This window comes from Clupea harengus, chromosome 4 (genome assembly GCF_900700415.2).
Source record: "Clupea harengus chromosome 4, Ch_v2.0.2, whole genome shotgun sequence".
In the NCBI taxonomy this organism is placed as follows: domain Eukaryota; kingdom Metazoa; phylum Chordata; class Actinopteri; order Clupeiformes; family Clupeidae; genus Clupea; species Clupea harengus.
Window position 1 is genome coordinate 3,248,931 of NC_045155.1, and position 20,527 is coordinate 3,269,457.

The 20,527-nt window shown below is 44.6% G+C and overlaps 2 protein-coding genes across 3 annotated transcripts in view; both read left to right on the forward strand.

Moving 5' to 3' along the window:
- erbb3b (erb-b2 receptor tyrosine kinase 3b) overlaps window positions 1–11,328 on the forward strand; it is a 22,125-nt gene extending 10,797 nt beyond the window's left edge. Inside the window, 21 exon segments of the mRNA XM_031565804.1 lie at window positions 416–596; window positions 1,268–1,358; window positions 1,809–1,817; window positions 3,250–3,464; window positions 3,628–3,760; window positions 3,931–4,024; window positions 5,313–5,470; window positions 5,730–5,780; window positions 5,998–6,139; window positions 6,261–6,380; window positions 6,610–6,675; window positions 6,677–6,709; window positions 6,971–7,156; window positions 7,399–7,554; window positions 7,708–7,783; window positions 8,653–8,799; window positions 8,902–8,999; window positions 9,165–9,332; window positions 9,461–9,532; window positions 9,691–9,931; window positions 10,055–11,328. Coding sequence (XP_031421664.1) covers window positions 416–596; window positions 1,268–1,358; window positions 1,809–1,817; window positions 3,250–3,464; window positions 3,628–3,760; window positions 3,931–4,024; window positions 5,313–5,470; window positions 5,730–5,780; window positions 5,998–6,139; window positions 6,261–6,380; window positions 6,610–6,675; window positions 6,677–6,709; window positions 6,971–7,156; window positions 7,399–7,554; window positions 7,708–7,783; window positions 8,653–8,799; window positions 8,902–8,999; window positions 9,165–9,332; window positions 9,461–9,532; window positions 9,691–9,931; window positions 10,055–10,974 — 3,357 coding nt within the window. The 3' untranslated portion in view covers window positions 10,975–11,328.
- A 1,044-nt stretch (window positions 11,329–12,372) lies between these two features.
- On the forward strand, window positions 12,373–19,435 carry pa2g4b (proliferation-associated 2G4, b). Of its 2 annotated transcripts, none has more exons than XM_031565806.2 (13): window positions 12,373–12,437; window positions 14,584–14,712; window positions 14,841–14,946; window positions 15,047–15,116; window positions 15,237–15,329; window positions 15,806–15,869; window positions 15,998–16,076; window positions 16,163–16,241; window positions 16,329–16,462; window positions 17,167–17,261; window positions 17,476–17,603; window positions 17,713–17,766; window positions 17,866–19,435. In XM_031565806.2, exons 2-13 carry the CDS (start codon window positions 14,595–14,597, stop codon window positions 17,926–17,928), a joined length of 1,083 nt encoding a protein of 360 aa, XP_031421666.1. In that variant the 5' UTR covers window positions 12,373–12,437; window positions 14,584–14,594; the 3' UTR covers window positions 17,929–19,435. The 2 variants fall into 2 exon arrangements, with proteins under 2 accessions (XP_031421666.1, XP_012679716.1); XM_012824262.3 differs by lacking the exon at window positions 12,373–12,437 and adding an exon at window positions 12,723–12,982.
- The last annotated feature ends 1,092 nt before the right edge of the window (window positions 19,436–20,527 follow it).

A 20,527-nucleotide genomic window follows, 5' to 3' on the forward strand; every position in this document is an offset into this window, starting at 1 on the left:
ACACACACACACACACACACACACACAACACAGACACACACACACACACACACACACACACACACACACACACACACACACGTGTACATTACACACACACACACACACACACACACACACACACACACACACACGCACGTGTACATTACACACACACACACACACACACACACACACACACACACACACACACGTGTACATTACACACACACACACACACACACACACACACACACACACACACACACACACACACGCACGTGTACATTACACACACACACACACACACACACACACACACACACACACACACACCGCACACACACACACACACACACACACACACACACACACACCGCACACACACGCACACACACACACACACACTCACACTCATTCACACACACACACACACACACACACACACACACACACACACACACATTCACACAATATCTATCTATCTATCTATCTCACACTCTTTTAATGTGTATCCTCCACCTCCTTCCTTCTGATTTCCAGAGATGATTATAATAACATTCCACCTCTTGATCCAGAGAAACTGAAAGTATTCAGCACAGTCAGAGAGATTACAAGTAGGTACAGGTGTGTGTGTGTGTGTGTGTGTGTGTGTGTGTGTGTGTGTGTGTGTGTGTGTGTGTGTGTGTGTGTGTGTGTGTGTGTATGGGTCTGCCTGTGTGTGTGTTTGTGTCTGCCTGTGTGTGTGTTTGTGTCTATGGGTCTGCCTGTGTCTGTGTGTGTTTATGTGTGTATGGGTCTGCCTGTGTCTGTGTGTGTGTTTGTGTGTATGGGTCTGCCTGTGTCTGTGTGTGTGTTTGTGTCTATGGGTCTGCCTGTGTCTGTGTGTGTTTATGTGTGTATGGGTCTGCCTGTGTCTGTGTGTGTGTTTGTATGTGTATGGGTCTGCCTGTGTCTGTGTGTGTGTGTGTGTTTGTGTCTATGGGTCTGTCTGTGTCCGTGTGTGTTTATGTGTGTATGGGTCTGCCTGTGTCTGTGTGTGTGTTTGTGTCTATGGGTCTGCCTGTGTCTGTATGTGTGTCTGTGTCTATGGGTCTGCCTGTGTCTGTGTGTGTGTTTATGTGTGTATGGGTCTGCCTGTCTGTGTCTGTGTTTGTGTCTGTGTCTGTTTATGTGTCTATGGGTCTGTCTGTGTCTGTGTGTGTTTGTGTCTATGGGTCTGCCTGTGTCTGTGTGTGTTTGTGTATCAGTGCAGCTGTGTGTTTACATTTCCCCTCGTGATTTGCAGACACTTTGAATATCCAGTCGTGGCCTGAATCCCTCTCAGACCTCTCTGCCTTCTCCAGCCTCACCACCATACAGGGGCGATCCCTGCACAGGTACACCTACTAACACTAAACTTAATGCACTAATGCAAAGCACTAATGTTTATTCTAATGTGTGTGTGTGTGTGTGTGTGTGTGTGTGTGTGTGTGTGTGTGTGTGTGTGTAATGTACACGTGCGTGTGTGTAAAGCATGAATACATACTGATCCAAACTACCACCAGTCACACCGTCTGTGTAAGCATGTACAAACCAGACTAGCTTTGATGTCCTGCAACCCGAGTTCACACGTAATGTTGTTGTCATTACACCCTGCTCATCTGTGTGCTAACCCTAACCCTGTACCCTTACAGTGCTAGGTTGTCCACGCATGTCACTCACCTGTATTTTTATCCCTGTGTGTGTGTGTGTGTGTGTGTGTGTGTGTGTGTGTGTGTGTTTACTCCTGTGTGTTCCCCGCCCCATCATTTTTGTCACACCCTGCCTCTGTGTTGACGTCCCTGTAGTGTTAGGAAGTAAGTAACCCCCCCACCCTCCATCTTGTCTGGGTTAATGGCGAGACTAATAATGTTCAGCTCATGTGTTACCACCTGTCCTGTTTTCCTGACAAATCTATGTCGCGTTCTTCACTCTCCTCCTCCCTCCCTCCCTCCCTCCCTCCTTTTCACACCTTCATTTCCCACCATGTGTCAGCTATCAGGAAATAGAGTAGAGGTGGAAGAGCAGATAGCGGACCGGTTTTAACATGGATGTGTTTAGCAGCCAAGAATGCATCCACAAGGGTCACACGTAGTGGAGTGACGTGCCAGATGAGATCTGTTTTCAGTCAGATGAATGAGGGTGTCCGATGGCATTGCCGATAATATCACACCGCCGCCCCTCCCATGATTTGTCTTCTTTTGTCAAGCTCTTTTCTATGAGACGTCTTTTCCTATTTCCTCTGCTAAATCCATCTCTCTCATTTGTTTCCATGAATCCATATTTTTCCATCCCGTTCGTGTGTGTCAGTCTATTTGTTCTCACTGTCCAATTTATCTGGCTTTTCAAATTTCCATTTTTAAATTATTTAATTGGTATTGATTTATTTGTAAATATAAATATTCATCTCTTTCACCCCTTCTTCTCTTCGGCTCAATCTTAACAACGTATCTGTGTTCCTCTCCTCTCCTCTCATCTCCTCTCCTCTCACCTCCTTTCCCCTCCTCTCACCTCCTTTCCCCTCCTCTCACATTCTCTTCCTATGCTCTCCTCTTCCCTCCTCTCCTTTCCTTTCCTCTCCCCTCCCCTCCTCTCCTCTCCCTTCCTCTCCTCTCCTCTCCTCTCCCTTCCCCTCTCCCTTCCTCTCCTCTCCTCTCCTCTCCCCTCCTCTCCCCTCCCCTCCTCTCCTCTCCCTTCCCCTCTCCTCTCCTCTCCTCTCCTCTCCCCTCACCTCACCTCACCTCACCTCACCTCACCTCACCTCACCTCCTCTCCTCTCCTCTCCTCTCCTCTCCTCTCCCCTCCTCTCCCCTCCTCTCCTCTCCTCTCCCCTCCTCTCCCCTCCTCTCCTCTCCTCTCCTCTCCCCCTCCCCTCCTCTCCCCTCCTTTCCCCTCCCCTCCTCTCCTCTCCTCTCCTCTCCTCTCCTCTCCCCTCCCCTCCTTTCCCCTCCTCTCACCTCCTTTCCGCTCCTCTCACATTCTCTTCCTATGCTCTCCTCTTCCCTCCTCTCCCTTCCTCTCCTCTCCTCTCCTCTCCTCTCCTCTCCCCTCACCTCACCTCACCTCACCTCACCTCCTCTCACCTCCTCTCCTCTCCTCTCCTCTCCTCTCCCTTCCCCTCCCCTCCTCTCCTCTCCTCTCCTCTCCCCTCCTCTCCTCTCCTCTCCTCTCCTCTCCTCTCCCCTCCCCTCCTCTCCTCTCCTCTCCTCTCCTCTCCTCTCCTCTCCTCTCCTCTCCTCTCCTCACCAGGCCCTTCTCTCTGCTGGTGATGAAGGTGAACACCCTCACTTCTCTGGGTCTGCATTCGCTGCGTGAGATCAGCGACGGTAGCGTCTACATCAAGGAAAATGCTAACCTGTGCTACCACCACACCGTCAACTGGACTCGCCTCTTCACCGGTGTCCGCCTGGCCAGACGCGTCAAGGCCAACGACATCAAGAGCAACCAGCCAGAGAGCAACTGCAGTGAGTTTGTGGGACAAGGGGATAAGTCATGTTAACATTTCCCCCGCTTGATGTACAGTATGGAAGAAATGAAAATCTCACTGGTGTGTGTGTTTGTTTGTGTGTGTGTGTGTGTGTGTGTGTGTGTGTGTGTGTGTGTGTGTGTGTGTGTGTGTGTGTGTAGCCGCAGAAGGCCATGTGTGTGACCCGCTGTGCTCAGATGCTGGCTGCTGGGGCCCGGGGCCAGATCAGTGCCTCTTCTGTAGGAACCACAGTCGGGATTCAACCTGTGTGGCTCACTGCAACTTCTACACAGGGTTAGTGTGAACATGTTACATGTGTGTGTGTGTGTGTGTGTGTGTGTGTGTGTGTGCATGCATGTCTATGTTTGTGTGTGTGTGTGTGTGTGTGTGTGTGTACACATAATATAAGCTATGATAAATGCCTCACAGTTAAATAAGTGTGTGTATGTGTGTGTGTTCTACAGGGAGCCTCGGGAGTTTGCAGGGCAGAAAGACGAGTGCATTTCCTGCCATCCTGAATGTCAGTCACAGGACAGTGGGCAAAGCTGCACAGGACCGGTACACAACCTTCTCTTTCTATTAGTAATGCTACATGAGATGAAGACTTGGTTTATAACAGAGAACTTTGTTGTGGGAAAATCTATCATATTCTCTGACTACCCCTTCCATTTTATCCTCCTAATGTAACGGTAGCCAGCGGGTACAGTGCTGTCCAGTGAGTAAACCTCGCTCCCTAACACCTTAAGAGACGTGCTAGCGACAGACACTAGCAACCATGGGTTTAAGGCCTCCTTGCTAGCACGCCTGCCTCCTTTGTCCGAGGTCGTAAAATCGCATCCGGTGTGGGACTGTGCCTGTCTACGTACACAACACGAGTTACATTAACATATGCTGATTTTCGTTGACAGGTTCCCGGCAAGTGTCCCTAAATGGGCCACACTGAGTTTCCACAGAGAGTAACTTGACAATAAAGTGCTTCTTTAAAAGATGACACAGATCTATAGTTATCCTCTTGTACAGTGGTGGAGTTAGGGGGTTGTGGGTTTTGTCAGAGCTCCACATCAAACGTCCTTGGTGTTTATGACAATGTCTGTGTGATCTAGCGTTTATTCTGTTTCTCACCTGTGACGCAAACAGTACGGCCTATGATATTTTTTGAACGGACATACTGAACATTCCAGTGACTCATTTCCCTTGAGTAAGAAATAGAGTCTTCTAGAGTGTTATTTGATCCTCTGAATATAGTTTGGATACCAGACTTTTAGCTTAGCTTAGCTTTTAGCTGCTCTTTCTAGGCACTGTCTGATTTGGTTTGAGTTTGGATGGAGCTTATAGTTATCCCTTATGTATGTTACTCGACTTTTTCAGTTGACCGCCTGAGAAATGTCTGGACATTTCTTGGAGGTTGGTTATGCTGCATAGCGGTTTTGTCAGCAGCTCAATGACTGCCATATGCATTCACTTCTATGTTTTCCAGAGTATGGTTCAAAATTATATGGAAAGGTTATACTTGCTAGTTCTTTTTGAATACTGTAGCAAAATGATTTTCCACAGGTAGCAAAACAACCAGGAGTGCAGGAGTCATTTCCAAGAATGTATGAGTCATTGAGTTGAATTGAACTTATCGAGCGTTGTGCAATATTTGTGTTAATGATGTGTAACCGTAACTCCAGGTGAGCACACTGTCAGGAAAAACTGGTTGGTCTGGTTAATATCTATATTTCAGTGGGCTATCTAGTACTTTTCCTTTTCAGACACACGTCTGAAAATGAAATAAAGGAAATCTATATTAAAGCTTATCAAATGTTTTATTGTTCTTTTCCCTCTCGCTCTGCCTCTCTTACAGGGTGACCATGAGTGTGCAGCGTGCTCAAGTTTGAGGGATGGCCCTCGCTGTGTGTCGGCATGTCCAAACGGTGTGATGGGAGAGAATGGTGTCATCATCTTTAAATACCCAGATAAACTGGGACACTGTGAACCCTGCCATCTCAATTGCACACAAGGGTGAGTTCCGTATATACGTGTGTGCTGAGGACTTGGAGCTCTTGAATCAACAGTATTGTTACTTAATGAGTGCAAAGTCCTCTGGCTCTTTATTGTCTGATGAGACAAAGCTTTGAACGATAATAGCATGGTTGATTGATGTTTGTGTTCCTGTGACAACTTAATCTCTCTCCACTCATATGTATTCGCAGTCAAGAATATGGTAATTAGCAGCATGATGTCAATGAATAAACAACCTACAACCTCATGTCTTGCTCAGGTGCACTGGACCTAAACTATGGGATTGTGGTTCCAGCAGAGCAGCCAGCAGGTCAGTACCTCCCCCTGCTGGTGAAACACATAAACTCACACTCATGTGTGTGTCATATTCTTTTTCCCTTTCCCTTTCTCTTTCTCTCTCTTTCTCTATCTCTCTCGCACACACACACGCACACACACACATGCACGCACACACAGACACACACACACACACACACATGCAGAGGCACAGACATAAAACTCAAAAAGGCATGTATTTCTGTACACAGCTCACTCATAGCTGGGATTGTGGCCGGAGTGCTGATGGGTGTTATGGTCCTCCTGGCTCTGGCTGGGCTGGCCATGCTCTACCGCCGAAGTCGGACCATCCGCCGCAAACGCACCCTGAGGAGGTACCTGGAGAGCAGTGAGGTAGGCAGCTATAGACCAGAAGAACACTGTATCTGCCAAAGGAGCTATATCGCATTAAGCATAATGCATAATGTTTTGGTTTTGTAAATGGTTTTGTATGTTCTTCATTGTTTTATCTCAGGGATATGAACCTTTTGACCCGGGAGAGAAGGGCACCAAAGTTCACACACGTATCCTCAAAGCTTCAGAGCTGCGCAAGGGCAAGACACTTGGCTCCGGTGTCTTCGGTACTGTCTATAAGGTAAGGCTCACATTCATGACGTTTCAAGGTGAAGGAAATATCTCAGCTTATTGATGTAGTCAACAACAAAGCCTAATGAGACAAGAGACACTCGTTGCAAAAAAGATCAGTCCCCACTGAGTGTACTTCATTTTGACTCCCAAAGATGTTTCCTCCTCCCAAGTCTTGTTCCTCCCTGTCCTTTTTGTCCCAGTCCTGCTACCCATACTTAAACTACTGTTCCTCACAGGGTGTGTGGATGCCGGAGGGAGATTCAGTGAAAATCCCTGTGGCGATAAAAACCATCCATGACACCCACCGGCCGCCAGACCTTCACCGAGATCACCGATGTGAGTCATAAATGACCTCTTTCGTGTGTGATGAGACATCTACAGCCCACCTCTATTGTCTGGCTCAGTCAACTGTTATCTTTGGTCATCCCCAAATGTTTTAATTTTAATTTTTTCAAATCAGTACACAATTAGCCTCATGCAGCCACGATTAGTATATTTACTTTATCTTCAGACACCATGACATATATACCTTACTATAACTAATACACTAAGTATAATTCACATTTCTATCTCTACCTGTCGGCACTGTGCCCACAGCACATGTTGTCCATAGGCAGTCTTGACCACCCCTACATCATGAGGCTGCTGGGCGTCTGCCCGGGCCCCTCCCTTCAGCTGGTGACCCAGCTGGGCACACACGGCTCGCTGCTGGAGCACCTCAGGCAGCACAAGGACAACCTGGAGCCCCAGCGTCTGCTCAACTGGTGTGTGCAGATCGCCAAGGTGAGATGATGCACATGTGTGTGTCTGTGCATGGCTGGGTTTGTGTTAGGTGGAGAAATATGTGTCATGTGCAAGTGTAACAAAGTGTCTCTCCTCAGAATGCATTGCACTAGCTTTTGTAAGGGTTTCTGTAACAAACGTGTTGGCGTGTGCATATGAGAGATGTGTGTGAATACATACAGTATAGTGCATATGTGTACAACTTTTTGTGATGTGTGATCAACAAATCTGTTGTTCTGCAGGGAATGTACTATCTGGAGGAGCACCGGATGGTTCACAGGAATCTCGCCGCTCGTAACGTGCTGGTGAAGAGTGATTACATCGTGCAGGTGGCAGACTTTGGGGTGGCAGACCTTCTCTATCCTGATGACAAAAAATATGTCTACAGTGAAGTCAAGGTACAACATCAACATTTTTATCCCCTAGCCATCATATATGGCCGCTATCATGGAGGCAGCCCTCTTCACAGACAACAGCCTTCCTTCACTGTCTGTTTTCATGCAGGTAATTGAAGATTCTGTAAATCATTTTTATTTCTCTGTAACTCGTAGACACCGATCAAATGGATGGCATTGGAGAGCATCCTATTCCGCCAGTATACACACCAAAGTGATGTTTGGAGTTATGGTAAGGTTGATGAGTTCTACTGGATTATTTCGTTCTTAAAATTCAAATTGAAATTGTTTATTAGTAGTTATTTTGCAATATAATGTGGTGATTTTATTCTGTAGTATGGTCTTGTTGTGTTCTGTTTCTTCAGCATTGTCACAACCCTTAAGCCTTTTGTGTGATATTTTATTGAACACTTACTAGCTTTACATTCAGCTCCTAATGGGGCCAGCAAAGAGCACCTTTAATTTCAACAGGGTAAGCCTATGGCTCTGTTGAACAATCAGGAAACTTCCAGAAATGTGTCTCACTCTACTAGTTATTTTGTGTGTGTATTGCACAGTGAGGCACAGGGCTTGCATCCTATAGAGGTTAAGTTTGTGAGTGAATTCAGCCCCATGTATACTGGTCAGTAAGTTTACTTGGGTCATGGACTTCTCACCCTACCCACCTGGTGGAAGTAATATTGCATCAGACTATCAGTCTGTGTGTAATAACTCTATGATTTAAATAATAACTAAATCATTCAAATGAATGATACAAGGCATGTAATGTAATATGATATATTATATGAGAATATATATATAGAGAGGGAATAGAATATATAATATATATGATATTTACTGAATAATTGCCACAGCTAGCTTGCAAGCATATCAGTGACAGATGAACTAGGAAAAGTTAACATCACCGTCATTTGCTGCCTTGGTAACGCAGTAAATATTATTAAAGTATCAGTGTTAACTGCTTTATGATCCTCATTAGAACACCTTGAGCCCATACTCACAGGAGCTCCGGATGAAATTGAAACATAGCCTGCATCTAGTGGAGGTTATCAAGAAATGCTACCATTACTAGACTATCTTAATGAGCTGTGTTTTTCACAGGAGTGACAGTGTGGGAGATGATGTCCTATGGAGCTGAGCCATACACAGCCATGCATCCCCAGCAGGTTCCGGGTCTCCTGGAGAAGGGAGAGCGTCTGGCCCAGCCTCAGATCTGTACTATAGATGTCTACATGGTCATGGTCAAATGTGAGCGATGGCTTCTTTTGGGACGTGAACACGACATTCAGCTAGCATGTACCAGTTTATTTCTGATCATATGTGCTCATCTGTTGTCTCCCCTGCTTTCAGGCTGGATGGTGGATGAGAACGTACGACCTACCTTCAAAGAATTGGCCAACGAGTTCACAAGAATGGCCAGAGACCCACAACGATACCTCGTTGCCAAGGTGATAGATTTGTTACTCTTTCTATGGCCTGTAATGTTCATGTAACACTATATCTATAAACGTTGATTTTTAGAGTGCACTAAAGGAGGCAGAAATGGTCTTTACTCTAACAAGAACTTGTACATATGAACTAGTTAAACTGATGACTTCTTCTCTCAAATGTAGAGGGACTCTGTTAAGGGGGAAGACTCTGCCCTCCTACGAGAGGTCAAATGGTCTCATTTGGAAGCTGGCCTTGAGGATGATGACGTATCAGATGATGGCTTTACTACACCTCCTCTACATCTATCACCGTCTCGAAGTCACTCCCGACAACGGATCAACTCTCAAAGAGTGAGACTCTCTCACCAGTGTCCTGTTGAAAACGCTTTTTGCTAAAGTCTGAGATGTGTGCATAAGAATATAGTACAGGGTTGATAATTAACTGAATCACACATTGTCTCTTACCCATCTCCCCCCAGAGTGGTTTTGCCCTCTCTGCTCCAGTAGGATACCTACCAATGACCCCCAGTCCGGGGGAAGGTACCAGACAGGTGCGGCACACCTTTATAACACTTTGGTTTGAGTGGTTTAATAGTGTACATTATCCAGGAACAGAGAATATTAAGACTCCTATATAAGTATCTCTGAGCAAACAAGAATTCAGCCCAACTAAACTGTAGGTACTGAACCGTCCATCTTCACTCCGCAGATGTGGGGTCAAAGATCACGGCTGAACTCTCGGCGGACAGTGTCTGAATGCTCAGAGGGCCGAGGTACCATGGTGGATGTGGATATGGCCTCCCAGATGGGCAGCCTGAAGAGGACTCGCAACCGTGGGGACAGTGCTTACATGTCCACAGCCTCAGAGATTCCCTCTCCAGGGGTAGTGGTGGAGGAGGAGGACACCAATGGTTATGTAATGCCAAGAGTCACCCACCACCCAGAGACAGGTGAAGTATCATTTACCTAGGGCCTGAAGAGCAAAGACAAAGGGCACCCTATATTTAACACCAAGTGTCTGGCTCTGGAGAAAGACTGAAAGCTAAATCCTTTCTTTTCTCTCCTTCTCTCAGATCCTCTGCTGTCGCGCTCTAGTTCCAGGAACACCACCCTGGGTGACAGACAGAGCAAGAGCTCCAGGTCTCCATTATGTCCACCAGGACCAGCGACCGACGCCACCCAGGAGTATGAGCTCATGACAAAGCCGGCTCCGCGGCCTGCCCAGGCTCTCAGAAGATTTGCTGACCAGCTAGACGACAGTTCCACAGATGTGTGGAAAAGAGCCTCTGCCATATCATCCACTGTGTGTACCTCTGAATCTGAACCTGCCGAACCTCAAGAGCAACCAAGCCCAAGCGTTGCTCCCTCTCTGCCAGCAGACCCTGATTCCGCAGAGTATGTACATGCTCAAGGAGAGATGTCAGCTGCACAGAGCTCCCAGAGTGGAACTGAAAATGACGGAGAATCCCACGTGGACATGTCACTGCAACAGGCGCAAGTAATGGAGTATGAGTACATGGACATCCGCAGCTCACTCAAAGCCACAGGGGTCAAAGGGAGCTCCAGCTCAATGGAGGGCCCAGGACCAGCTGACTCAGCGGAGAGAGATGAAGGAATTGGGGGAGAGAGCAATGATGAGAACCAGGAAGACAAAGGGCATCGAGGTGAACAGGACGAAGAGTGGGTGGTGCAAACAGGGGCTGTAGCGTGCAGGGCAGGCTTCAGGGATGGTGCGCCCCCTGCTGGTACAGAGCAGGAGGAGGAATATGAGGAGATGGGGGTCACCAAAGAAGGCTCTAACACTGTGGACGAGGTTGAGTATCAGAACATGCCTTCTGGGAAGGTTCCGATGAGCCCGGGAGGATTGAATGCAGGACTGGGGAAATACATGAAAGTGCGTGCTGGCATGGGGGAGCCAGTCAACACGTCCTTTGATAACCCAGACTATTGGCACAGTAGACTATTCCACAAGCAAGATGCTCTGCGTACGTGAGAAAAACTTTGAACAGAAAACTTGGCAGCACAGCAGTTCAGGTTGTGGCCTACTTAACTAATCTCTTAGTAGGATGTCAAACACAGCACAATTGCATTAGGGTTGGACTTGCCATGAATGGACAAAAGAAAATCTGATATATGGATTTCCTCAATCCTTAGCCATCATCTGTAATCCTAATGATGTAAACTTTGAATAATGGACTGTGTATATGAATCATAAATATGGACTGGTCTCGTCATAAATCAATTTTTGGGGTCATATATGTGTATCAGTGTAAATGATTTGTAGCTTTGTTTGTCTTTTGTAAAAGGTTGTCCCTTAAGATGAAAATAAAAACTCTTGCTCTTAAAAGAATGGTGATAACTAAAAAGAAAAACTTTACAACATTAGTACATGGTTTAGCAGGCGAACATGAAGTGGTCATGAATGCTCCCATGAATCACCAGGAAAGCTCCACCCACCTTTGACCAACGACTGAACAAACTGAGCAAGGACATCACTAGGGATTTATGGTAAGGAGGGCTAAGCCAAATGGATAGAAAATTGTTTCAGGGTGTTTGTTTGTTTGTCACTTTCACTTTCAAGTTCAAGTGCTTTATTTGTCACATACATGACCATGTAGTGAAATGTAAAAAGTTGTAACACTTTCTAGAGTAACAATAATAATTGTATAGTAATAATACTGGATAAAGAAACAGTTACTGGGCCAGGTTGGTACATAGTAGATCTCGTCCTGTTATGTAGTGAGCATGAATACTGACATAAATCAGGTTACAACAGATGCAGATCAAGCAAAGGCACTGTGGCCAAGAACATCTCTCTTGGATAAGTTACTGGTCCTAAGGATGTTAGACAACATTTTTTTAAAGAATCAAAAATGAGGGCTGGCTATAAACTGATTTCCACATTAAAATGACCAAATTGCAAAGTAAAAAAGTAAGCTGACATCACCAGTTAACACGATAACCAGTTAAACTGGAACACCGGCAAAGAGTTACCGATCGTTTATTGCCAAACAAACACACTAATTCCATAAACACCTGATTATGTCTCCATGTGTAACGATCCTGGGCCACGCTACTTTATCACGCAGACAGACAGAATATGTGTTTATAAGCCAACACCATCCAAACTTTGCCTTAGCCAAAGTTCTCTCGGGCTGATCTTCCTCGTCTCAACATCATGCCAGTCCATTGTCTTCGCTTTGCTTGAGAAGCCGCTGTTTCGTTGCCATCTGTCCCCTCTCCAGCAATGTAGACTTCTAATGCTTGGCATAGGCGCTAAATGCATTTTCGTATTGCATGACCCAATCGCACATTGCAGTGCAAATGCATTGCCATTTAAATAGAGGCCAAAACACGTCCATAACTAGTAGGGTAATGATAGATAGCTTTAGATGATGGAGTCAGGGCTTCACCATCGAAAGCATACGTAACCTCCGTGCATCACCTAAAGAAATGGTATGTAAAATCCACGTCCTTAGTCTTGAAAAATCACATAGCCTATAACTGGATAACATCCCAGCCAACATAGCCTGCGTAGAGTGTTCTGGCTATTTTACATCTAAACTGAAACCATTAGGCTATCTACATGGCAAAAACCACCCAAACAAAATCCCGTCTATTGAGACAATACAGGATTGAAGAATGAGCATTCTGAATGTCGTTTGAAAATTTCGCAAGAACAGAGTAATTTGTGATAAACGCTAAGCTGTAAACTAAAGATATCGGGTTAATCATGGGCATGACAATGACGTTCTAGTTGAATTTGGCGGTTTAGCTTGCGTGGGGACGCATGAGGAGGGGTCAGAGCAGAGCGGGCCAAGCGAGTCGTACGTGTGGAGTTGCTGTGCTCAGCGTGGTGGTGTATCACAAACCGTAAACGGGAGAGAAAAGTTGTCTGAACGCATTAGAAAACATGTCGGGGGACGATGACCAGCAAGATCAAACCATAGCAGATGACTTGGTTGTTACCAAGTACAAAATGGGCGCTGACATTGCCAATCGTAAGTGAATTGTCAAGTGTGGATTAGCTGGTTAACACAGCTAGGTAACGTTACGGAGTATTAACTTGACTGGGTATCGAGCCCTGCCATACGTGTAGCTGGGCGGCCATGTGCCTGTGCAGAAATGTAGGCTAGCTCCTGAGCTAGCCTGCTAGGATAACTGCATATTGTGTGGAATGAATGATATGCTTACATTGTGTTCAGAAATAGTTATGCTCGACATCCAATTATTACAAGTATGTTGCTAAGCAAAGGTATGCCTAATCGTGTCAAGTTTGTCATTGCTATTCGCGCAACATTATTATCTTGCCCACATTTGAGCTAACTGGCTAGCTGTAAAGCCAGAGTAAACGTTATACAAGTGGCAGCAGCTATATTACAAAGTTGGTTAGCATCAGCTAGCACATTCGAGTAGCGAATGGCTGTATGTATTGTACATCATCTAGCCACCGTAGTAGCTAGTGTTTATCATACCCTACTTCGTTGAGTTGTGGACAGTCTCTCAATAACCATAATATAATACATGTAATGTAATCTGTCTGGCTGTAATTATCAAAGTTTCCCTGACCTGACTACCACGTCGAACAACATAAGATTGTTACGTTAAGTTGAGCTGCGTTTACATAAACAATAATTACACTTTTTATTTGGCAGGTGTAAGAATGTCAGTATAAATTACGTGAAGTCTACGATGAATGTCTGAAGTTTGAGCGCTTGCTCCAGATGAGTACAGTTAGCTTGATTGGTTAGCTAACTAGCTTGGAAAGCTGTATCTTAAACGTTAACATATGTCCCATTGTATGTTCTAGATATGTTCATTGTATGTATCTAGGCGGTGTCGCTGGCACATGAGTCTAGACTTATATAGTATGTCCTCTTGTAGTAGTAGAACTTCACTTTATCGCCTCGGAAGATGTTCGTGGATTCGAGCACAAACTCACTTGTGCTGTTAAGTAGATGAACTGAAGAAGAAAAGTTTGTGGGGAGTGTCAGTGTTTGCAAACCAATGCTTACCAATAACTTGTTACATTGCCATGGCTTATCTGTGTTTCACTCGCTGATGAAATCATAACCACATTTCTCCTCTCAAGTAACCTATAGCAGATTACATCAAATACAACACTTTATTGTATTGAATTCCATATAGGTAGTGAACCTTTGTCACTGTATTGGCTTCATGCCTAGCAGAATGCATCAATGTCCCATCTTTACAAAATGTCCTGTTTAAGTGTCTTGGAACCGTGACAGTCAGTTTAATAACTGGAGCACCTGGCAATCCTTCCAACACGTTCTGCCATAAAGATTAATTTCCTCTACCCATGTGCTCCATCTCTGTATCTCTGCACTCTTTGCACTACTTTCCTTGTGGACATCAACACTGACACAATCAATGCACACTGTAATATCTGTATAATATCTGTATACACCCCACTCCCTGTGAATATGTTTTTCCCTATGTGTATTGTTTTTCTACTGCGATTTGTGTATGTATGTTTGTGATTTAAAGTTAAGTGTATAAGCTACTGGATGACCTACATTTCCTTCGGGATTAATAAAGTATCCATCTATCTATCTATCACACTTTGCCTTCCCCTGTGCAGTGGCTGTGCGGATGATGGTGGAGATAGCCAAACCTGGAGTGTCAGTGCTCAGCTTGTGTGAAAAAGGAGATGCTTTCGTCATGGCAGAAACCAGCAAGGTTTTCAAGAAGGAGAAGGACATCAAGAAAGGTATGAAATGTGAACAGGTTTGTAGTTTGTGTAGCAGACTGTCATGTTGCATCAATGGAACTGTTCTGTAAGCTAATTGGTGTATGGCTATTATATCCTGTACAATTTTGGTTGATTGTTTTTTCCAGGGACTGCTTTTCCCACCTGTGTATCTGTCAACAACTGTGTGTGCCACTTCTCTCCTCTGAAGAGTGATGTTGACTACATGCTGAAAGATGGAGACCTGGTCAAAGTGTAAGCCCTCATGTTGACCATACAAAAGTGACTGTATCATTTGTTGTAGAGAGGTCTGTTTTGAATGTTTATATTCTTTCTTTTTTTCTGCCGTTTCCAGTGACCTTGGTGTGCATGTGGATGGGTTCATCTCAAACGTGGCTCACAGCTTTGTCGTTGGTGCGAACAAGGTTTGTGCCAGACTTTTCTCTTTATGCTTTCCCTCGGTCCTGTATGAAACACAACAACCTCTGTCTCTTTTTTCAGTTTGTCACCAAGCCTTTTTTTTATCCCCCTCCCCTCTGTCCCAGGACAATCCAGTGACTGGCCGAAAGGCAGACGTCATCAAGGCTGCCCACCTGTGCGCTGAGGCCGCACTGCGTCTGGTGAAGCCTGGCAACCAGGTGAGTGAGGGGGGGTGGAAGGACCCGGGGGACAGGGCTGCTCTATGGGATGGATTGGGAGGCTGTGTTTGACCAGTCACCTCTGCTGAGTCGTGAGAATCTGCCCTGGCTTTTCTGCCTTTGTGCAAAGACCACTAGTCTTTGTTTATGTCTATAAGTCTGTTTACGAAGGGTAATAATAATAATAAATAAAAACCGCTTGTGGTGTGTTAAAAGGATGTTGTATTAGGTCAGTTTGTTGTCTACTTTGGTAAGTTTTAACCTTTAAAAAAGTTAAATAAATCAAACGTATGTCGGGCGGACAAAGCACAATAGCAATAGATGTGGTCCGTTCATTCTGTCCAAGAAGCATGTGGTCAAGTGCGTGCTCTCCTTGACAGTCGTGATGTGAGTCGTGTTTAATTCTCTGATGATCCTGTTTAAGCTTTGCCACTCAGCCTTGCTGATAAATGTCCTCTTCTGTGCTCCTCTGGCAGAACTCTCAGGTCACGGAGGCATGGAACAAGATAGCAGAGTCGTTCAAATGCACAGCCATCGAGGGTGAGGCCCAGTGTCTGATCCTCTGAGTCTCCTTCACTCACAGGCCTAGGCTTCATAGTTGTCACACTAATAGGCACTGCCACCTGGTAGCTACTGTTTAAATGTGTGTTTGTTCCATGTTTGCGCAGGTATGCTGTCTCATCAGTTGAAGCAGCATGTTATTGATGGAGATAAGACCATCATTCAGAACCCAACAGAACAGCAGAGGTGGGGAGAACTGTCCATATATCAATTAGAACAAGGTTTTTTTTGTGAAAGCTGATGGCTGAAAAATGTTCACCTGATTTCCACAGGAAGGACCATGAAAAAGCAGAGTTTGAGGTGCACGAGGTCTATGCCGTTGACGTGCTCATCAGCTCAGGGGAGGGCAAGGTGAGGGCGAGATTGGTGCTCCCACAACACTGACACTGTCTTTGGTACGAAATGAAACAACCTCATCATTTTGTCATTGCACCCCAGGCTAAAGACTCCGGACAGAGAACTACTGTGTACAAACGGGACCCCAGTAAGCAGTACGGTCTAAAGATGAAGACATCCAGAATGTTCTTCAGCGAGGTGGAGCGCCGTTTCGATGCCATGCCCTTCACTCTGAGGTACAGCTCTGCCAACTGGCCTGAAGAAGCTATACTAGCTTGACAGGGCTGTCAGTCGTTTTGTCAGTTAATAGCAAATTAATCTTACTTTTTTTTTTATCTGTTCAGAATTTACCATAAAGGCACATTTTTTCAAGTATTAATATTTATCACCATAGGACTTCACGCGATGCATTTGTATGTATTTATTATTAAGACTCCATTAAAGGTACAGTCCGTGATTGTAATCCAGTACACTTTTTGTGGAGTTCAGCTAATATGTCATCACTGTCCTCTAGCTTCTTTATAAATTGTTTATGGCTAGTTGCATTCCGACTTAATGCTAGAGGATTGCTGAACTATAGACGAGGTAAAAGGGTCATCATTAACAGAACCTGCGTTAATAGCATTCAAATCAAATTGGTTAGGCTTTAAATCAAATTTGCATAAACTTGATATTTTGTTAGGATTGACAGCCCAGTAGCCTGGCCATATTTACTGTACTGTGATTGTATCAGTGATAAGTACATTTTAAATTGATGATCTGCGAATAAAATCTAAATTACAATATTCTTGATTCATTTTAGATTTTTGTATAAGTCACACACATCTTGCAGTGTATTTCAGGGGCCTCCTTCTCCAGTTTTTTTTTGTATTCAATCCCAGTCCAGTCTGCCCTTGATGTCTAAGTCTGTTGTCATTGTCTGACTTTCACTGTATCACAGGGCGTTTGAAGACGAGGGGAAGGCACGTTTGGGTGTGGTGGAGTGCGCCAAGCACGAGCTGCTGCAACCTTTCAATGTCCTGCACGAGAAAGAGGGTGAGTCATCACAGAAGCCATCTCAGAGCACCCCCAATGAGCTAAAGACTGACTGTCCTTCAAGCTTAGAAAGATTTTATCAGAATATCCCAGTTACACTAATGGGCCTGAGAAAACTTTCTTTTTTTTTTTAAATCAATGAAAGACCTGTGGCTGTGCACTTGGTTACCATCTGTTACCTTGGGAATGGGTCCTAATAAGATTTTTCTTCTAGGAGAGTTTGTGGCTCAGTTCAAGTTCACCGTGATGCTGATGGCCAACGGGCCCCTGCGGATCACGGGGGGTCCCCTGGAGCCTGAGCTGTACCAATCTGAGCACGACGTGCAGGACCCCGAACTCAAGGTAAGCAGCGCCACACAGGACGAGAGCGAGAGCACGCCTGTCCCACTCAAGGTGTGATGTATATGTGGAGTTGTCTAACTGCCTGTTTTTTTCCCATCCTTTCATATAGGCTTTGCTGCAAAGTTCTGCAAGTCGCAAGGCACAGAAAAAGAAGAAAAAGAAGGTTGCTTACATACCCCCTAGCCTTGTTTGAAGTACTAACGTTGTTGTTGTTGTAGTCTGTACTGATTGAGAAATGCATTAACCTTTTACTTGGGTTTAGGCATCAAAGACCGTGGAGACTGCCACTGGACAGCCCATGGAGGAGACCGAGGCGGCTGAATAGACCTTTCCTCAACCCTCCAGTCCACCCCCTTCCATCATTACTGCTGGACGACGGACAGACCACCCAAAGAACCGAAATGATCAGAATGATCCACAACACCTGCCACCCCCCCCTCACCCCTTTACCCCACTGAGAAGCCTTCAGAACCTAGCCACTTAAACAAGCCTGAATACCTCCACAGTTTATAAGACCGGACTTTGTAGAGTTGTCCAGTACCGTCGTGGTAAAGTTGCCCAAGCACTCTGCCCGGTTGTTAGCCCTGGTCAGGTGGTGGCCTCTCATGTAGATGCTCAATCACCAAATGGCAGGGAGATAAGTCAGGGTAGGACTTAAGATACTGAACAACGTGTTTACAAGAGGTGGTTAGTCACGGTTGCCTGCCAATTGTATGCTTCTTGATTCTGTAACCTGTAATCAGTGGAGCTTTAAAAAGAAAAGAACCATCACATTGCCAGTGTTTAATGTTTATGTTGAGCAACATTCTCCCCATTCTTGTATCCATTGGGAAATGGAAGTTTCACTTTTTGGCATTGTACTGTACATCTATGCTGGCCTCAAGTGCTTATTTGAGGCCTTCAGTGACCAAATATGTTTTTGTCGGGAATTACTTATTTTAAACTGGCACTGAACGTGTCCTATTCAGATTTGTCGGACAGTTGGGTTCTAGATGCTTCAGCACACTAGCTTTGATATTTTGCAGTACTTCCTGGTTTGGGAGCTATTTTTTTACAATTGAGGCTGATATGGCCTTAGTCGACCTTATTCCAGTGAACCAACTGACCAGAGCCTTAGCTGTATACAGCTCTGGTGCATTAACCGTTTCACCAAGGAAAGTGTCTATCTGCCAGTAGTTTAGAGGACCACTCTTTGACAACGTGCCCCTCTGGTGGTTTGGTACTTATGACAAATACTGCCTGCACACAGCAGTTGTCCAAAGGCTTTTTGTTGGAACTCTTAATGTTTTTCTTGTGGGAGAGTTGTTGAACATGAACTTTCAGGGTTCTAACTAGGAATTATAAAGTTAAGGGCCCCATGGTATTTTTTAAATAAGTCCTGTATGTTGTCATGTGTCCCAAGGACTCATTAATGCTGCCAAACCATTTGTTTGTACGACTGTGTAGATTGATGCCCACATTAAATCGGGCAAATTACCATTGTTGACTGTTAAGTGACAGGCAGGTTTTACTCTGTATAGATGTAGGCCCACCCTTAAATGGGTAAATGTCAAGACAAAATTCCATTTGAAATTTGACTGAGTGTCTACATGTTGCTTGTCCCTCCTTATTTCTTTAGGGAGTGATAGCCTGCAGGCCCAATATTTGGGGACTTGCTGTTAGACAATGTGGCGGGATAATGTTTGGTAATCTGAAGAATGGGAATAACCTATTTCAAAACGGTGGCAAAGGTAATGAACCGCATACATCTGAGAGGTTTATGTGGGAGTTGAACTATTCTGTGATTTAATTTCAGCAAACATTGGTTGGAATAAACTTTATAGGGCAATGTATTTTGTTTGTGGTGTTTTTTTCTTTTGCACCTTGTTTCACTTCAGTAGCTTTATGAAAAGGGAAGGTGGGTGGAGTTTAGAAGACGCACCGGGAACAATTCACACTGAATATTCTGGATTTGTTGACCGAAAACAAACTGCACGGTGCTATGTAAGGGATAATGTATTGTCCGGAGGTCATTATCCAAAAACAAATCCCGACGGGGCGAGCCGCGTACTGCGGTCAAGCCAGCCGACACTCGCGTGTCTTCGGTCAAATCAGCCGACACAGAAATTCCACTGCACCTATATACTGATATTTATGGTAAACGCATCCGAACCGCCCAGAACGGGAACGGGGATATTTCAAAGTACAATAAAAACAGTTTGTTCAATAATTCCAGAGTGAGACTGATATGGCTGTTTTCAGGACCTCTCTGACTACCCACACACTCAATATTAGACATTTTTACTGTATAAATTATGATATTTTTTAAAGTAAAGTCAAACATGTGCCCAATCAAATCGGTTCATTTCTGGATATTTCAAAGTACTATGAAAATACTTTTCCCAATAATTCCAGAGTGAGACTGATATGGCTGTGTTCAGGACCTCTCTGACTACCCACACAATTAATATTAGACATTTTGACTGTATAGATTAAGAGATTTTTCAAAGTAAAGTGCAACATTTCTACTGTGGAATACATCATTTCTGGATATTTCAAAGTACAATAAAAACTGTTTGCTCAATAATTCCAAAGTGAGACTGATATGGCTGTGTTCAGGACCTCTCTGACTACCCACACAATTAATATTAGACATTTTTACTGTATAGATTAAGAGATTTTTCAAAGTAAAGTCCAACATTTCTACTGTGTAATAGATCATTTCTGGATATTTCAAAGTACTATAAAAATACTTTTCCCAATAATTCCAGAGTGAGACTGATATGACTGTGTTCAGGACCTCTCTGACTACCCACACAATTAATATTAGACATTTTGACTGTATAGATTAAGAGATTTTTCAAAGTAAAGTCCAACATTTCTACTGTGTAATAGATCATTTCTGGATATTTCAAAGTACTATAAAAATACTTTTCCCAATAATT

Bases quoted from the DNA above. Each gene is read 5' to 3' on its own strand.
- pa2g4b (XM_012824262.3), top strand. From the start codon at position 12,895: ATGTCGGGGGACGATGACCAGCAAGATCAAACCATAGCAGATGACTTG. The intron at 14,713-14,840 runs GTATGAAATGTG...TGTTTTTTCCAG, and splicing joins GGAGAAGGACATCAAGAAAG to GGACTGCTTTTCCCACCTGT. The intron at 16,242-16,328 runs GTGAGGGCGAGA...ATTGCACCCCAG, and splicing joins TCAGCTCAGGGGAGGGCAAG to GCTAAAGACTCCGGACAGAG.